We start from the raw sequence: 17,676 nt of genomic DNA on the forward strand, positions 1-17,676 counted from the left end.
CAAAGGCACCGCAAAATATTTCGCTACAGCAGCTTCTAACCAACGCGTTCAAATACGCGTCTCGAAGCGCCGCGCTACTTAGGACGTGAAACACCGCCAACGAAAGCAGAGGTGGCGGTCACGTGCTATGGCATTCCCCTCGAACGGCGCGCCAGTCATCCGGTGTAGTGCTTGAACGCCACACGGTGAGCGCGTCGCCAGAGGCTGTCAAAACTGTCAAAACGCAGGATGGCACGCCCTCCCCTCTTGTCGCAACTGGTGCGGAACGGGCTCGGCTTTCGGCAACAGGGCCACAGGCTGCGTACACGGCGCCAGTGGGTTCCGACACCAGGAGAGCAGCCGTCACAACAGGTTTCGATGACGTTCACGTCCGAAGCCTCACGTGCTCTTGGCACGCGTCTCGAAGCGGTCGCGGTATAACCGATTGCTTGCTGCGCTCTCGAGGAATAACTGAGGCTCAACAGCGTAATCACTGCGTCGACGGCTGCCCGAAGAAGCAATAAACGCGAGACAGCCGTTTTTGTGTCCGTACTGCACATAAAGCGGACCATTAAAACTGATCCATTTACGCACCGTTCTCAAACATGGCATTTGGGAGTGCGAGTTCTGCGAAACTCTTAAATGCTGTAACAACATTACATAGGATTAACCTCTATGCCGAATTTGACTGCTCTAGGAGCTCTCAGAAATGGAGTTTACAGATCGCAGATATACGTTTTTGGTGCAGAGTTACGAATTGCGTACCGCATTTCGACAATATTTTTTTGTTAAAAAGACGTTCTACATCGAAATTGTGCTTCTTACAGCAATTTTGTTATCTCTAATATCGTCATCTGCCACACACACCTTGTACGCATTCGAAAAGCAGACGTTCCGTAATGCCTCACGCGACTGTCCAGGCCGTGCCGACATCGCGGTCTAGGCCAGTCTAAGCCAATCCCGTGAGGCGAAACCGAACGCCGGCTTTTCGAACGCGTACAAGGTAGCGGCCCACGGCACCAGGTCATACGGCCGCTTCGGGGCTTCCACGCAGGCGGCCTTGCTGTACAACGACACTGGGAGGGGAGGGGTATTTTGTAAGCGTCTGCCCAGTGGGCATGTCCATATCGTCTGCTGCTGAAGTGCTGACTGGCTCTCCTGACGCGTATCCCTGCCCAGCCAATCATAAGTTCAGCAGCAGCCTGCCGCCGTCTGCGAGAACCTAGGCTCGGAATGCGCAGGCGGCGTCGTTGATGAATCATCACGAGTACGAGCCACAAACAGACGCTCAGTACTTGTGAATAGTGTGAGAAGTAGCTTAATCTTCACAGCTTGGCTGTCCCTGATGTAGCAGTTGCTGAGACCGGCATACATCTGCGATGGATTTTTCTTGTCACGGTGCGTATACGTTAGAAAAGACTCCGTTGATTTGAACGTTAGGCGAGAGCCTGCCAAGCTTGAGAAGTCAGACGAAACGCAGTTATTGACGTTTCCCCTCATAACCTTAAAGTGCGCCGCCGTGCGCCTTAGCGCCGCTATTTATTCAGTTTTGCAAAATTATTGACTCTCCCCGACCGCTGTTCAGGAGCCTGTTGACACAGCACCCTTGGGCGCTGCCCCCCTCCCGAAGCATCGACGCGCAGCATGAGCTCGCTAAAGCAAACACCCAGCAAATCATATCAACGCGTTAGGCCAAACCGCAGCCGACGACTCACCAGCAAGTGCCAGCGAAAGCGCATCGCCCAGAGGAAAAAAAAAAGAAAAAGCTCACTACGCCAGCGAATACCTTGACGCCCGCCGCACAGCAGGCGTCTGCCATCGTGCAGCAGAATACCAGACGACACGGCAATGCGCGGGCCGCTTAGGAAGCGTACAGATGCGTCAGCGGCGATGCGTGAAATGCAACAATCGGTGTCGTACGTACCCGCTTGGCGTACATCCTGTTCATGCCGTGAGTAATCATCTCCACTCCACCAAACCCACGCGGGCGACGACTGCAGCGCGCCGAGAACGGAGGGAGACGAGTCGGGCACTCTCTCGCTCCTTTGCGATCTCCCAGCCGCCGATGCACAGGCGAGACACAACACGGCGTGTGTGGGTCGTCGTCAGGCAGCCTCTTTCCTCACCGCCCACGCGAACAACACAAACAATGGTTCCGGTCGAACGCCGGTTGCAGCCTCAGCGAAGACGAAGCGAAGCCGACCAACGGGACGGAGACACAAGTCGAAGCACGCGCCACTTCGATGCAAACGCACACACGGCGGTACCGAAGCTGTAAGGGGGGGGGGGGGGGGGGGGCGTAAAGAGGAAGAAGCAATGCGCAGAACGTGCACAGCTGGCTCGGGTCTTCTTTTTTTTCTTTTTGCCTCTCCGCTGGCGGTGTCGTGAGATGCGCCGGTGCGATATGCAGAGGAACCGTACACAACGAGGCTGGCACCGACGCGAGCAGGACCGGCTTTTGTCGACTCCTATAACGGCTTCAGAATTCTTGAACGCGGGCGCTCAGTAACTGCTTTGGTCCGGAGAAAAACGGCGTTGGTAGCGGGGACGACTCGAAGCTGACGACGCGCATCGATTGTTTCGACGGTGAGTGGCGGCGCCTTTCTATGCGACGACGTGACGATAGTCCTAACGGGCCGAACTTTACAATACACAGGTTCTCAGCAAATGGAACAGACTTGAACGTTTGAAGAGACCCCTCGAGTTTTTGGCGCACTCGCAACCCCGCAAAGGACACAGCAATCTCAGGCAGACGACGTACGGGCGGAGCCAAAACACAACAGACGACGGGAATAACACTGCGTGGCGGAACTTGAGGCGACGTCTGAGAAGCGGCAGAAGGCGCGTCACGCCGATGTCGCCTTTGTTAGCGACGTCCTTGCGAGTGGCAGCAGAAATGGCGAAGTACAGTGGAAGTGCCGGGCCAACAGGCAGTGCACGCGCCGCGCGTGTGATGAGCGCACGGCGGGACGAGGTTACGCGAAGGCGCCGTAGAACGCGGACAACTCGCTCGGACCAGCTGGCCTCGAGCAGGCGACGCGATTGAGTGGGATCGAGCTGCCTCCGCTGCGAGAGCAGACGGCGCGAAACCGGACTGCGTCAAATGGTGCGCCTACAATGCAGAAAAAGGGGGTGGGAAGAAAGCGAGGAGGTTTGGCGCGGCGCGACTGAAGAGAGTGACACACAATGAGGCGAGGTTACAGAGGGAGGAACTACACACGCAGGAGAGAGTGCGAAGCCAGAAAGGAGGAGATTCCGATGAGGTCAAAAACGCCGGCCGGCGAAAGCTCGCGTGTGAACGAGCGGAAAGGAAAGCGAAAGTGCGACGACGGAAAGAGGGGGGAGAGGACAGAACCGACTGCTTTTTTTTTTTTTTTCGCCCTCACCATTCCACTGCCCTCGTCGCGAAGACGGAAACCAGAAGTAGCCGTTGTCCCGGACTGAGGAGGCGTACAACAACGCAAAATAGGAAGAAAGAAAGGAAAACGAAGACGGGGAGCGAAAGAAGGGCACGGCGACTAGGCGGTAGCAATGTCGGTGTCTCTCTCTCGCAGTCGTCCCAGTTAACCCTGCCACTACTAACCAAGATAGCGAGGCCGTGTCGGCTCGCGTTCAAACGTCCTCCGCTCCCTATGCAGACCTAGCTCCTGAAAGGAACGCATTCAACGATTGAACGCAAGGCACGAAAAGCTCCGCGGCGGTGGCAGGTTTGCTGGCATGCATGGAAGTTGCGCGCGCTCCAGACAGGAATGATTTCTTTTTTTGAAGCGAACAGCTTTCGTGGCCTATTAACGCGACAGCGTTAAGGGCCCCGTGTCGCAGATAATCCGGTGTCGGACGTCGTTTCGGCAAAAAGATTTTCGAACCAGCCATACGCAGGCCCTCCATGTGGCGCAAAGGAAATTACTAAACTAGTTAAATTTCTCAAGCTAACATACCTAGAAAAATCGTAAAGTACGACTTACACACAAGCTACAGACATGATAGCGTCGGACTGTAATTGACGATACGAGAAAGCGTAATTATAATACGCGAAAACTCAAAGAAACCCCTTTTACAGCATTTCTGCCAATCCGTAGACCGGCTACGGCGTCCGCCATTTGCGCGCGACGGCGCGCGAGTACCGTGGCCACGGAGCAGCGCGCCCGGTTCCTTGCAACACCTCCAGATGGCGCTCGCCTCCGCCCCATCGCGGCCCACAGAGAGGCCGCGTTTCTATCAGAAAGCCCGCCTTCGTGGGCTGCGTTTCCCGGTAAACGTTAAGCTTACATACGCTCCACTTGCCGGGAAGCGTAAGAAGCAGTCAGGGATCTTTGAATGCTATCGCGTTCTACTCTGAAGGGCTAAGCTTAAGCGCACTCCATATTTTTTTCACCGGTTTCGCGCCTGAGGTCAGGCGGTCGGACTTTCAGCGCTGAAGCAAAGGGTGCGGACTTTCGCACAACCGAGTTGAGGGGCCGCGTTCATCGCAATATCAAGTATACGAGATTCTTTTTTTTTAAATAAAGAAAAGAAAACCCGTGATGCGAACGCAGTTGTCACAACATTGTGAGTCTAGACGCGGCATTCGCAAAAGTGAAACAAATATTTCGCGAACGTTCCTTAAACATCCAGGGCTATTCCGGAGGTGGCAGAGATACGCAGAGGGGCGACAATGCGAAGGTACAACTTTTCTTGCTAATGTCGTCGTGCGCGTAAGCGATTAGGCGCGCTGTCGCGCGAGAGCGTTGATGCATACGAAAGCTTTAGATGCTCCTCCTCTCATTTTCGAAGTTGTAGAAACTCGGCCACCAACCTTCTCGCAAGAACAAGAACGGTCGGCACAAAGCGAGTGCAAAGGTTTCGAAAGGTAAGCAAGATTTACTTGCAACGTGTAGAACAAAAATAAGGCTAAGTACCATGACTTTGCTCATAAACAAAAATAATTAACAAGAGTGTTACGTTGAGCTCGCTTTGTCCTGGCTGCGGTCAACGCGCGACAAAACACAGCAACCGCAGACACGGTGCAATGCATCCAGACCTCAACATCAATCCATTTCTATAGGGGTATCGAAACTATTGTGTACACCAAGAAGTGCAGAAAATAATTTACAACATACAATACGTAGCTTACAAGGGCTATATATATATATATATATATATATATATATATATATATATATATATATATATATACGTATACACAATTCCGTTACGCCAATACCCCTCTAAATTGCGACACAGCTGCGTATATACTACACATACCTTCGGCGAAGCTCAGCCTTTGGCAGTGCTCCAGCCTTCGCCCCTTGCAGCTGAGCTGCCTCTTCTCAGGGCCTCGATCACTGTCTCGGGTGTTTGCCGCAGCGTTCGCATCTCGGCGCGTCGCCATAAGGCCGGCCGGCGGTTGTCGAAGGCGCACAATGCCGCTAGCAATGCCATCGATTCAGAATGGCGTTCGGAAACGAGGCGGACATTCGCGACAATTCAAACAAAGGTTGTCGCGCCGTCCGCGATGCAATAAACAAGCCTGCGCCCTCGTGTGCTTTCAGAAAGAATGAAGAAAGAAAGCGCGAAAGCATGGAGAGCGGTTCGTTATATGCGCAGGCGTGTCGACGCCATTTTATACGCGGCACTATTCCATTCTATTAACATTCCAGAAATAAATCAATATTTTTTGCACGATAAAAACATTGGAAACTATCGCACATAGTCATTTTATTTTTATTAGTGTGAATTCCCCGTTGATAATTACGCAAGCCCATTGTGGTGAATTATAGCTAATACCCGGGCGGTTTCCGAAAGTGACATTAGATTCGTATTGTCAGTGGGAAAAGAATAGAGAAAAAAACTGAAAAAAGAAACAGCGGGGGCAGGGACAGAGGGATGGGGAGGGGGCGGGATACGAAGGAAGCCGCACTGAATCAATCGGAAACTTCTCGACGGCGGAACAAAACATTTCCCTGACAGCGACCAAAAAGAGCGCCTGGCGAAGAAGGAACATAACATCGAATGGTTCAATTCTGGCCCACTCCAGAACGAAGCTTCCGAAATTTTATTCCTCAAAGGAGAGAAACCGCGACAGGCAGTGGAGAATGATTAACAGATTCGACTGACAAAAGAAAGAAAGATTCTAGACGGGAGCGGTAAACTAGCACTAAATCAACCTTAGGCAGCCGCTGTATATCAACATTTGTATATCAAGATTTTGCCCTTACAATAAGGGCAAAATTGCGACAGAAAAAAAAAAAATTTTTTTTTCGTGTCCCTCAAACACGAAACATACGGAGGTTCTAGAGCAAGCATGTTGTCGGACGGCGAGTGACACGAGTCGGCGCGGGTGTATCACAAAAAGCGGAGAGGGGAACGCGTGCACAAGGCATTGCGCAGGCACTCACAGTTTCTGCGCGTATGACAGGCAACTTGCCGCTACCCGTAAAAGCGTTCAAACATTTCATTCTATACCGGTACTAGCGGCGGAAACTTGGAGGCAAACAAAGAAGCTTGGGAACAAGTTAAGGACAGCTCAAGGAGCGACGGATCGAAACATGTTAGGCGTAACATTAAGAGACGAGAAAAACAGAGGCGCGGATTGTAGAGGATTGGCCGATATCCTGTATAATTGCCATGAAGTTCGGTAGATAATCGACTGGGCCATTAGTGTTGCAGAATTGGTGGCAAGCGAAGGGAGGCGCAGTCAAGTACGGGAGAAAACCAGCCCGGTGTGATGAAATTGGGAAATTTGCAGGCGCAACATAGAATAAGCTAGCGCAATGACAGGGAGGGTGGGCTTGGGGGGGGGGAGGGGCAGTAATTGGACATCGCGAGCGGCCTTCCTGCCGCAGCGGACATAAAAATAGGCCGATGATGACTAAATTAGGCAATTCGCCAACTTAAGATGGAGTCAGTTAACGCAAGACAAAGGCCATGGGAGATCGCCGGAGAGAAGCCTTCGCGCTCCCACATGTCGTGATCACGATGACGATGGTGAGAAACAGGCTTGCAAAAGCGCCTCTCAGGTTCTGCTCACTCACTGCGTACAATCGTACGGCTACTCCCTGTGGTGACACATCTCACTCCGATTATCAGAGTCACGTGCTCCTTAAGGGGTTGCAGAAAATATCGCATCTCCCTCTTCGCAGTCACTCTGTCTATTTCTCACTACCTTGTATTACGGTGCTCAGGCGTCCTCGCACCTGAGCAGCCGCAAAGAAAAACAAGTTCCCTATTCCAAGCCTCGCTCGACCACCGTCAATTGATTACTCACGCTAGATAGACAGATACAACAGTAATATACGCCCCTACCTGTCCCCTTGACACACACACAGGCGCGCGCGCGCAGCTGTTTACTAGCAAAGCATCACACGTGACCGAAATAATAGAGAAGATGGATTATGGGTATCCGGAGTGGTGCTATTCTAGCCAATCAGAGAGGCTACGGGCCAGCCCTGCGAGCGAGAGCTGACACGATGGCATATTTCCCAACATGCTGCGGACAGTTGTCCGCAGCAGTTGTCCACGGCCGCGATCTTATCACAGTTGGAACAACGAACCGGTCGCTTGTCCACGCGCGATTGGTAACAATCACGCGCTTTCGCCAGCAAAAGGCCGATTCCAACCAATCACGCCAGGGTAAGCGTGCGGTTCGCTTTCTGAGCCGTTATTGGATCGCGCCCCAGAATAGCATCCCCGCTTTAATCGCTAACGAGACAGGGAGCATTCAGACCGCGATCACAGCACAAATTGGACGCGCCGACGCCGCTCGCACCATGCCAAAAATGCGGCGCCGGAAATGCATTCAACGATCCCGACGATCGCTTGAACCACGTGGCCGCTTACAGGAAACGGAGTGCTTTGACATACGTTTCGTGTTTCCTGTGGCGTCAGCGCGCGCGTATTTTGCCAAGACGACCGATATACCTGCGCTGGTGGTCACAGACTAAAACGCCTTCCGCGTTGATGTGTATGGGAAGCCGGCGCTTAAACTTCGCATGCCATAGCAGCAGCGCCGTAACGCGCAACCTACACTCTAAAAAAAAAAAAAGAAAAAAAATCTTTACACAATTTGGGGCCTATCTCGTCGCCAAATGATAATCGTCATCTGTCTTGCCCGCGTTTCCTTTCTTGAAAACGCTGCACTCGTTACTTTCCTGTCGGGAATTCTACGTCATGCTGATAACGCGCATGCCGTTCGTTACTGGAAAGTACCGGGCTCGCCGCGCTAAAGAAAGGAAATGCGGACAAGAATGATGATCATTGTTGCGTGGCAAATATACACCCCAAAGGGTGGAACTGTTTTTAGAGTGTAGTTGCACAATCGATGGAACTACACCACTAAAGTACTCCCAGGCCAGCGCTGGCTCCCTTATCATAGACCGATTGGGAAAAGGGTTAAGCCACATTGGCCAAGGCATCGGCCGGCGAGAAAAGAGCACGCACGCGCAGAGAGCCACGCTGTGTGTGGCTGTTGCGCGGCCACTCGTTCACTGCGCATTGCTTGCAGCCGCGGTTTCGCCATTCTCAATGCGGTCGCGGAATCAATTACACTCCTGCACGTACAGATTAAAAGCGCGCCGCCTTTGACGCGCGCTGGCCCGGCGCCGCAATGGCGTCGCGAAAAGTCACGTGAGCTCGATCGCTCGCAAATGGCGATTTCGGCAGCAGTGGGGGCGCGCGCTCCGCCGTCGGCAATAGAGTTTTCTGCGAAAGATAGCAGAGGAAACTGGGGGTGGCACAAGTATCTACTGGAGCTACAATACGGCGCTTCAAAGCCGCATCGAAACGATGAGCCGTACCTGGATTCGCCTAAAATTCGTACTTCTGGCTTCAAACGGTTTTGTGACTTTACACAGTGATAATTTTCAACGATTACGTCGTCGAGCGTGCAACATTTCGCAATGACTACGCACGTGCGCGAAGGTTAACTGCGCTGCTGTATTTAGATAAAGGAACTACGGGTGCTCGGAAATTCAGAAAGACAAAGCGTAATAAACGACGTCGCAAGAACGTTTGAAGCCACAAACACGAAGGCTACACAAGCCCACAAACTGATGCCATCGTTCTCGGGGTAGCTGAACGATCACTGAACTCAGCCCGTGTTCACCCTAGTAATTGTTGCGCGGAACTCTATGCTACCGGCGACGAAAGAAGTGTGGCGTAGGGCCACAATTTTCGGTTTCATATAAACACGCAGCCGCAAAACGCTAGCTCCGGCACGACGCGCGAGCAGGAAAGCAAGAACAAAAGCCGCCCGCGCCCATAAAGAGTCCGCCAGCCAGCAATAAACATCGTGTGTGTGTGTAGTGATTTTTAGAAGAAAGGAAGAGAGAAACATCGTCCCCAAGGTGGGGTATGTATACTGACGGCAATGTGTACATACGGGTCCTTTTGCTTTCTCCCACGGCGGCGACACATGTGACGTAACAGCGTCCGACGGGGCGTGGCTATAACGTGGCGCGACGTCGCGCGATCACGTGACGAGGCGCCCAGCTGCAACCACGACAGCGGCGTGACGAGCGGGCGAGCGATGCCGGGCGACACGGCATCGCGCCTCGGAACACGACGGGGAAAGCTGGCGATGCGTGCAACGGGCAGCGCGTTTCGCAAAAAAAAAAGAAGATAATGAATAAATAAAATAAAAGGAAAGGGGGGGGGGGGGGTTTATCCCACGCATTCCTCGTCGTCGTAAAGCAAGAGATACCGGACCGCCTTCCCGAGACCGCTTGTACACTTGCTTCAATCGTTTCCACATCAAATGAGAAGCGCTAACCTAAAAATATTCACCTCGAAGCATTAACCGAAGATAATCCATTCAAGTACCTATCGCTAGTAAGAACCAAACTGCGAAACCATTCTGGCCCTGGGATGTCTTCCGAGTGTGAAGGGGTTACATTAAGACTGCAGCTGGACAAGCGGGAACAGATTCATGTCAAGAAAGGCACCGAACAGCATCGGCTCGGGTATCACCCGAAGCCACCGCAAAACAACCTGAGAACCATTCCGGCGTTTATCGGACAGGCAAGGCTTCCGGACGCCGTCTAAATGATTTGCCATTCTACTAAAGCCAACTCACTCACGCAACACTCCGTACACACGGATGAGTCCTGCAAAGCGAGAGTGGACGCCGTAACCACCGACAGTTGACTAAACACAAGAAGCACACGCACAAATGAAAGCAGTAATACACGTGGCATTTGTCGACCCCCCCCCCCCCCATGTTGGACAGGCACCAACAAAACGAAAGGGCCTGGGTGATAAACAATACCAACCTTAAACAGCCATGGACGCTTTGCGTATACTGAAATACGACGGAGAAAAAACAATTCCTCGATGCCGGCATAGAGCTACACAAGTGAACCTCAAAAATGGGAGAGTATACGTTTACAAATGACGCAAACAGACTCAAATTAATTTGCGAGCTATTACCGGCAGGTATTTCGGAGAGGTGACCACTCTGCCTCTCGCACAAGAAGACTACAGTAACAAGAGGCACCGGTGTTCACAACCGAACAACCTAGCTCGGTCATCGGTCATTGGTCATCAACCTAGCTCGGTCATCGGAACACGCTTGCGCGTGTTCTGACTTGTTAACTCTTTTGATCAAAATTTAAAATATTCGTGCTATGTGTTTTATTATTATTAGTATAGGTTCAGTACTCTGTATGTCAGCTACAACACTACACTACCTCACCTCTCTTTACTAAATGCACATTCGTATAATAGGAATATTTTGTATACTCGAGCAACAACGGTTACATCGTATCACTCTGCCACAGAGAAGAAGAAAAGGAAAACTCAACAAGGAATACGAATTGTGGCACCACATCCACTAGCAAAATACTCTTAAATATCTCGGCAAGAAGCGCATAAACGACAAACATAAAACTGTTTTTCTTTGTCACGAGACAAATAGAGTCGGACTGGGACGTTAAAGAGACCACAGCATCGGCTCAACCAAATTCAGGGGAAATATGAACACTACCCGCTATCTGTTGAGGCGTAATATGAATACGCAAGTGAACTGGAGCGTGGCGTCAAAACTCACTCGCATGTTCTTTTTTCATCTGTTTACATCATGTTTTCGACCTTTCGACACTCATTTGGAATACTTTAGACCACTTCCCCCTCCCTACGTGCACGTCAGCGGTCACGTACTCACGCCGGCAAAAATAGCTTCCTTCAAATAAAGAGTTTCTCTAGTTTTCTTGAACGTAAGACACTGTGCCAATCAATTTTCTCGCGCGTTCTCCTCAAAAAAATCCCAACGCGAGAGGCAAAGGGGAAGCAGATAGTCCTCCTCGCCAGTCCAAACACCGTTGTTACAATAAAGCAGCTAACCAGAGCTCACCCACGACCCATTGGTCACATTTTCCCACGGCCAGGCAAACTAGGCGGCCTTCGAGCGATGTCGTCCGCAGAGTTCAGAAACGCTCCGGCATCCCCCAGCACGCCGTCCGCGTTACCCCCCCCCCCCTGCCCCCACTCCCCCCCTGGCCGCGCGCAACATCACGCTGTACTGCACCCAACACACGCCGCCGAGGACGACGCCTCAGCGCGCGCCCTCCTCTCAATGCAAGCGCAGGTGCTCGAAACACTCCACTCCGACTACCAAGTTCCGTGCAGCATTTTCCTTTTCAACATGGAAGTGCTGGTTCTCGCGCGCGACTGGAGGAGGGCGGGTCGCCGACGGAACTGGATCTGGCGTCACGGCCGTGGGAGAGGAACGCACCTCGCAGAGTAGGGCGCGCAGTGACAGTGGGGTGGGTACACGGGCGATGCGCCGCCGGGGACACTGATGTATGTAGGACGTCCGGCCACAGAACTTCCCGTTGAATGTTTTTTTAAAAGTGAAGCTTTTTAAGTGCCGGTGTGTGGGGCTGGGTGACAAAAAACTCGCTCGAGGAAGTCACTCCACAAGCGAACTACATATGGGTAACTCTGACCTAGTCGCTCGGTTGCACATATGTAAATAGTTCTTTACTCCACGTCTTTTCGCCCACCGTGTCAGAGAAGCCGTGCAAGCGTTACCGCGTTCCCTGCATTTCTCTCTATTTCACACATACGTACGCCTCTCGTTCGCCTCCTTTTCTTTTTTTTCAGACAAAATCCTTTCTAAGCTCACGGTGAAGTTTGGGTCAGCAGACTTGACCGCAGGAGTGCCCGTCGAAGCGTCATCACGCCATATGAAGACAGATTAAAGACAGATAAAAGAATGAAAAATGATTGATAGTGACAATCAGTGAATGATAACGTCATAATAGAGATTGGTAGAGGTTAATAATGACTAGTAATGACTTGTAATGACAACGAAATTACCTATATGTCTAACGAGAACTTGTAACGACTACAATTCATTAAAACTGACTAAATATGCTTAGTAATGACTACTAATGACTATGAAATGACCAACACGCCTAACGACGGCTTGTAATGACCGCAACTGATTACAAATGGCTAAACATGCTTAGTAGTGAGCAGTAATGACTAAAAGAAAGAAGAGAAAGAGAAGAGGCAAAGATAAAGAGATGAATGATAAGAGGAGGAAGAGTAGGCTTTCGCCGTTTACCTTTTAAGAGAGATCTGAAGAGACCCTGTAATTTTTTTCTTCCTCTCCTCTTCCTAATCCTTCCAACCCCCACCCCCCCCCCCACCCGGCGCACCAGCTCCCGTTCAGGGAAGCAAAACGTGTCCTAATAATAATAATAATAATAATAATAATAATAATAATAATAATAATAATAATAATAATAATCACCGTAGTCAACATATCTCCATCGCAGGACGATAGCCTCTCCAAGCGATCAACACTACTACCAACGGCCGGCCGGTTGACCTCGCTACCACTTTCCCCTGTCTCCCTCTCACGCTACCAGCGCATATCCTTCGTCTGTCTCAGCAGACATCACGCGTCTCTACATTCTACTCTAAAACCAAACGACCCGACCGTGGACGAATGTGGACGGGAGACGGCAAATCTAGCTCAAGCGGACGACGCCCGCAACGTTACCCAGGGCCTGTGTTCTCAGCCGTTGCGGTACATGAGTAAAGCCGGGGGGAGTCTGAGAGACTCGGGCAGTCCGGATTTGCACCTCTCCAGGTGCGTGTGAAGGACTAGGTTGAAAAGTGTTAACGCACGTCAGCAATACACAGTGAGAGCGGCGATGAAAGATTGTACTGAACGTTGATTGTATTGAACGTTGCTGCAGGTTACTGATTTACGCTAATCGACTGCGTATTACTGTACTTTTGGGCATGTGCGATTACTTCTTTTTTTTTTTTTTCACACCGAAGCTTTCAGTGCGACTAGAAAGCGCTCAGAAAACATCACATGGAATTTCTCATGCTTACATGAAAAAAAAAAAAAGAAAAGAAATCAGAAGGCTAGCTCAATGACGAAGTTTACATTCTGACGAAATGTGGGAAATGTTAGTGTAATGTTTGGGGAGACCTCGTACCGTTTGTTGCTTAACTTAAAGCACTTTCCCTATGTATATTTCATGTTTAATGCGAGGTTTCTATAGTTGCTAATTTCCCCCGTTGTCCTCGGCGAACTAAACGAATCGCCTTGTTTACATCTGGTGAAAGCATCGGGCCAGCTTATAGGTAATAAGTAGGCAAACCTTAAAGTCGGTGCGTTAACGATTACGTATGGAAGCAAACCGGAGCATCACCCGTGAACGCACGCAATATTGCCGCGCGACTGGCCACTCGAGCCACATTGCGTGCATTCGCGGGCTTCTCTCACGCTCGAAAAAAAAAAAAAAAAAAACACTGTTCTATGTAGCACGTATTGAACAACCCAAAATTGTATCAAGAGTGTAATGTAATTAGACCGAATGTAAAAAAATAATAATAGTAGTGCGCCGAGTATCTCCAAGCGACGGCAAACAGCATTACCTTCATTACCTTGGTACCGTCCAGCTACGCGGCATTCGCATATCTGTAAATCTAACTGTTGCGTTATAGTTGGAACACCCTGTATTATACCTTCCATGGCGACGAACTTTCAGTACGACAGCTACACCGAGCACACGTAGTAGCTCAGGGTCATTATCTTACGTGCGTACCTCCGGTCCATTACACTAGGTTCATTACCTCGCATTCATTAGCAGCGGGGATTCGTGGCCAAAGGCCCATTATAGCCTCCTGCGGCTTTGCCGGAGAAATCGGCAGGCCGACCAAACGTTTTGCAAGCCTTTGCGGAACCCTATTATACGCGCGGTCGTTGTTCGGGCTGCATTCGGGCGTTACCCCTGCGCCTCTTCGTCGTCCCGCACAGCCGTCGCATTGGCCGGTTGAACTGCAGCAGGCAAACCATTGCGCGTTCGACACAACTCGGGGAAAAAAAGAAACTGCAGTTCCTGCTCCCGCACGCACGACCACGTGCGACGTCATTGCTCTGCAGCGAAAAGTGCCCGCCGCGAGTGTGGCGGAGGGCTGTTTCTTTTCTTTCTTGTTTTTTTGCAAATAATGGTTACCATCATCATCTGCAACAGTCTACTTTATGTCCCCTACAATACGAAGGCCTCTCGCAGCGATATTTAGTTAACCTCGTTTTACCATCACCTAACTATCTATGTATGACGTACCTGCAGCAGCAGTAGCTGTTGTATTCACTACAGTACCAAACGTCGCATTAGTAGGAGTAATAGCTCGTCAGCGGGCCACATCGGCTTTTAAGAATCGGCCGAGAAATTGGTATAGAAACACGAAAAGAAGTTGGGAGAATACTTAAATGCAAAACAGTTTAATCAATTCCAGCATACCGTATGTGCTGGTTCAAAACAAAAGGAAAACACTTTCTAGTAAACAATTACAACATAGAAACACTGAATTTAAACACCAAGATACAAGTCCAATACAACTCGGGTAAACGCTTTCAAGAACCACTGCGGCACGGATTAAGGCCAACCATCAAGCTTGAATATAGGGGGCTCCTTCCACTTCCTGTTAGCGACATCGCACAGCATGCCAACGCTCGCAAACAGTTTTGATGGCCGTACTTTATTATTTATTATACTCGCGCCACTGCCGCGGCTTAACAGTCCGTCACCGGCGGTGCTGTCGCTCGAAGCAGTGCTCGGTCCACAATTTCTTTCTTTTATCTTTTTTTTTTTCGCTTTCGCACAACGCCTTCTACGCCGAGCAGGCTTTGAACGACGCTGCATTGTAAGCCGAAGACGAGGAACAAGAAACAACTTTCACGACGCGTAAAATAAGTGCGGAAACGGGGCCCGACGGCGGACAGCCGGAAGTCCCGCCAGCTCAATGAGAAGAGGAACCGGAAGCGTCAGTCCAGGATATATACGGAAGAAGCAAGCACACAGTTACGGGAAGGATCAAATTACGGGCGCCTCTCCTGGTTTCGGTGTGCTGGCCAAATTGCACGCGTCACCTCCAAGCTGTCTTCCCATTAAAGCGAGGCCTCGCTTGTGGCTCGCACGTTACAGGTCCCTTCCGATATCCGATTCGTAACCTTACTTCCTGATCTGTACCGCGCGCGTGCGTGCGTGTGATTGCGCGCGTGTGTGTCTGCTGGAATAAACGTCGAAGCTGCGAGTACAGAGTGTGAAGAGATGCGCAAGCAATACGTCAATACGTAGCGGCACATATACATTAGGCGCGCAACTATTTCGGCGCAATTACGCGTTCACGCGCGGTGAAACAATCGTACCGAAAATACGAGGAAACGCGCGCGACTCCTCGCGACGAGTTCCACGCGGCAAACGGCGCAGTCGCATGACAAACGACGCGAGGCAACGGCAGAACGTTTTTACGGTTACTTTCAACGAAACGACCGAACGCGAATCGGAGGATATCCGAACACACTTCCACGTGCTCGCGTTGGCTTGTACACAAGCGAATATGCGCACACAGACGGGAAATCATGTTATCGCCACGTACCAGCGAGGCTGAAGCACAGGTTAGCATGTTACACTGACGGCAGAAAAAAACAACAAAAAAAAAAAACTCAGTGCCCTTCCACTATGTGAAGAAGGTTGCATGACCACCGAAGCTCTGTACGTGGGCCCCCTAATGGCGAACCGCACCTCCGCTGCGGGTCGGCCCGGCATTGCACTATCTTCGGGATCGGCCCACGTACGGGGAGTGCTTAGCGCCTGCTTCACCTCCACCGCGGGTCGGCCCGGCATTGCACTATCTTTGGAATTTTGTGTCGACACGGTCCCGGGGGAACGAGCCCTTAACAGCTTCGCCGTAAAGAAGAAGAAGAAAAAAAAAGAAGAATGCCCAGCTCAGTCGTCCACGAGAAACGAGCTTTTGCAGGCAGCAAGAATGTGTACGGCGGCAATGCATCGTTTCGAATGATTGATCAGAACGATGACTGCGGCAGACGACGACGCTCGAGTGAATGTAAGTAGCCCCGTGACCCGCTTATAACCCAAGGTCTACAAGAAGTAAGACGACAGTTGCCGTTTCACAGACTCGCTTAACTGCATAACCACTTCTCCTCATCGTTCGTGTGCAGTCATTTATAACGGACTGGCGGCAGTATACGCAGTCTTGCCAACAGGGCTCATTCGTAAGGGTTAAGCCGGCTCCGGGCGCAGGAACGCCGCAGCTACGCGAACGTCAGTACGCCACACGGCCTTGAACGAACAGGACAAAAAAAAAAAAAAAAAGGCTAACACGCCACATACGAATACCAGGTCATCCATTCGACGGCCTTCAGCGGCCTCGCAGCAAGCCCCTTGCAGCAAATGAACGCCTTTCTCGCATCACTTGACTCCAGCGAAGCTCATCAGGGAAGCTGCTCCATCGGGAGCCATATAAGATACACACAGCCATAGCGCAATGGCGGTGCAAAGCCCAGTGGCCGGTTTATCCTAAACGAGCGGGGCCGGCGAGCATTCCCCGCGCATATACACACACGCCAAAAGCGCGGCAATCAAGCTCTCTTTCTTCCAGTCACGTCTGCGCCCCGATAAGCTTCTGGGCCCCTGCACAGCCGTCCTCCCAATGCTGCCGATGCACCCGCTTTTCATGTGCAAGCACTCCTGCTTTTTTTCCGAGCATGTCTTTCAGCGGCGTGTGCGTAGGCCTCTGCCACGCAATAGAGCTTACAGCCTGCACACCACCGTCACGTGGGTCTCGCGTTGTGCAGCCGCGGCACGAACGGTCATTGGCGGCGGCCATCCGCGCAGAACGGCGAGGGTTCAGGCGTGCCCGCAGCGTTACGCGATTTCTTCGCGATCACTACTACTCTCGCGCGACATCGTCGCTTCCCAGTGCGCGGATGGTGTGCGTGTGTATCACACACACACACACACACACACACATTATATATATATATATATATACGGGACAGAGACCTGCTGGGCCAGCTCAAAGTAACGAGCAAATTCAAGCGGAACGAGAAAAAAATATAGAAAAAAGAAAGCCGGGAAAAAGCAAACAGTTTCCTCACACTTATTTTATTCCTTTGCCAAGGATATGTCACCAGTTTGGCAATTATGTTCTGCTACGTTTTGGAGTCCCTCTGAAATTTTTCCTGCAGCTTTCACGGCCGCAAAGCCTTTTTTTTTTTTTTTTCACGAATGGGTGCGGGTCGAGGAAAACGAGACTTATACGCAAGTGGCGAGGAACGCACGCGCCCACTGAGGAGATCTAGCGGAACGACGGGAGAAAAAGAAATTGAGGACTACATTTCAGTTCCGAGCAGAAGTATACATGTGTCTATCGGAGGCACTGCTGCGGCCT

The 17,676-nt window shown here is 51.1% G+C and overlaps 1 protein-coding gene across 3 annotated transcripts in view; it reads right to left on the reverse strand.

Annotated features, from left to right (window-relative positions):
• The window catches only part of LOC142587498 (acyl-CoA:lysophosphatidylglycerol acyltransferase 1-like), a 150,942-nt gene that overhangs the window by 96,135 nt on the left and 37,131 nt on the right, over positions 1–17,676 (reverse strand). Inside the window, exon 1 of one of the 3 annotated variants that reach the window (XM_075698556.1) lies at positions 1,904–2,236. The exons of the other annotated variants lie outside the window; for them this stretch is intronic. Coding sequence (XP_075554671.1) covers positions 1,904–1,942 — 39 coding nt within the window. The 5' untranslated portion in view covers positions 1,943–2,236. Of the gene's footprint in view, positions 1–1,903; positions 2,237–17,676 lie in introns of those variants that run through there. 3 annotated transcript variants of the gene reach the window in all.

This window comes from Dermacentor variabilis, chromosome 7, assembly GCF_050947875.1.
Source record: "Dermacentor variabilis isolate Ectoservices chromosome 7, ASM5094787v1, whole genome shotgun sequence".
NCBI classification, from domain to species: Eukaryota; Metazoa; Arthropoda; class Arachnida; order Ixodida; family Ixodidae; genus Dermacentor; species Dermacentor variabilis.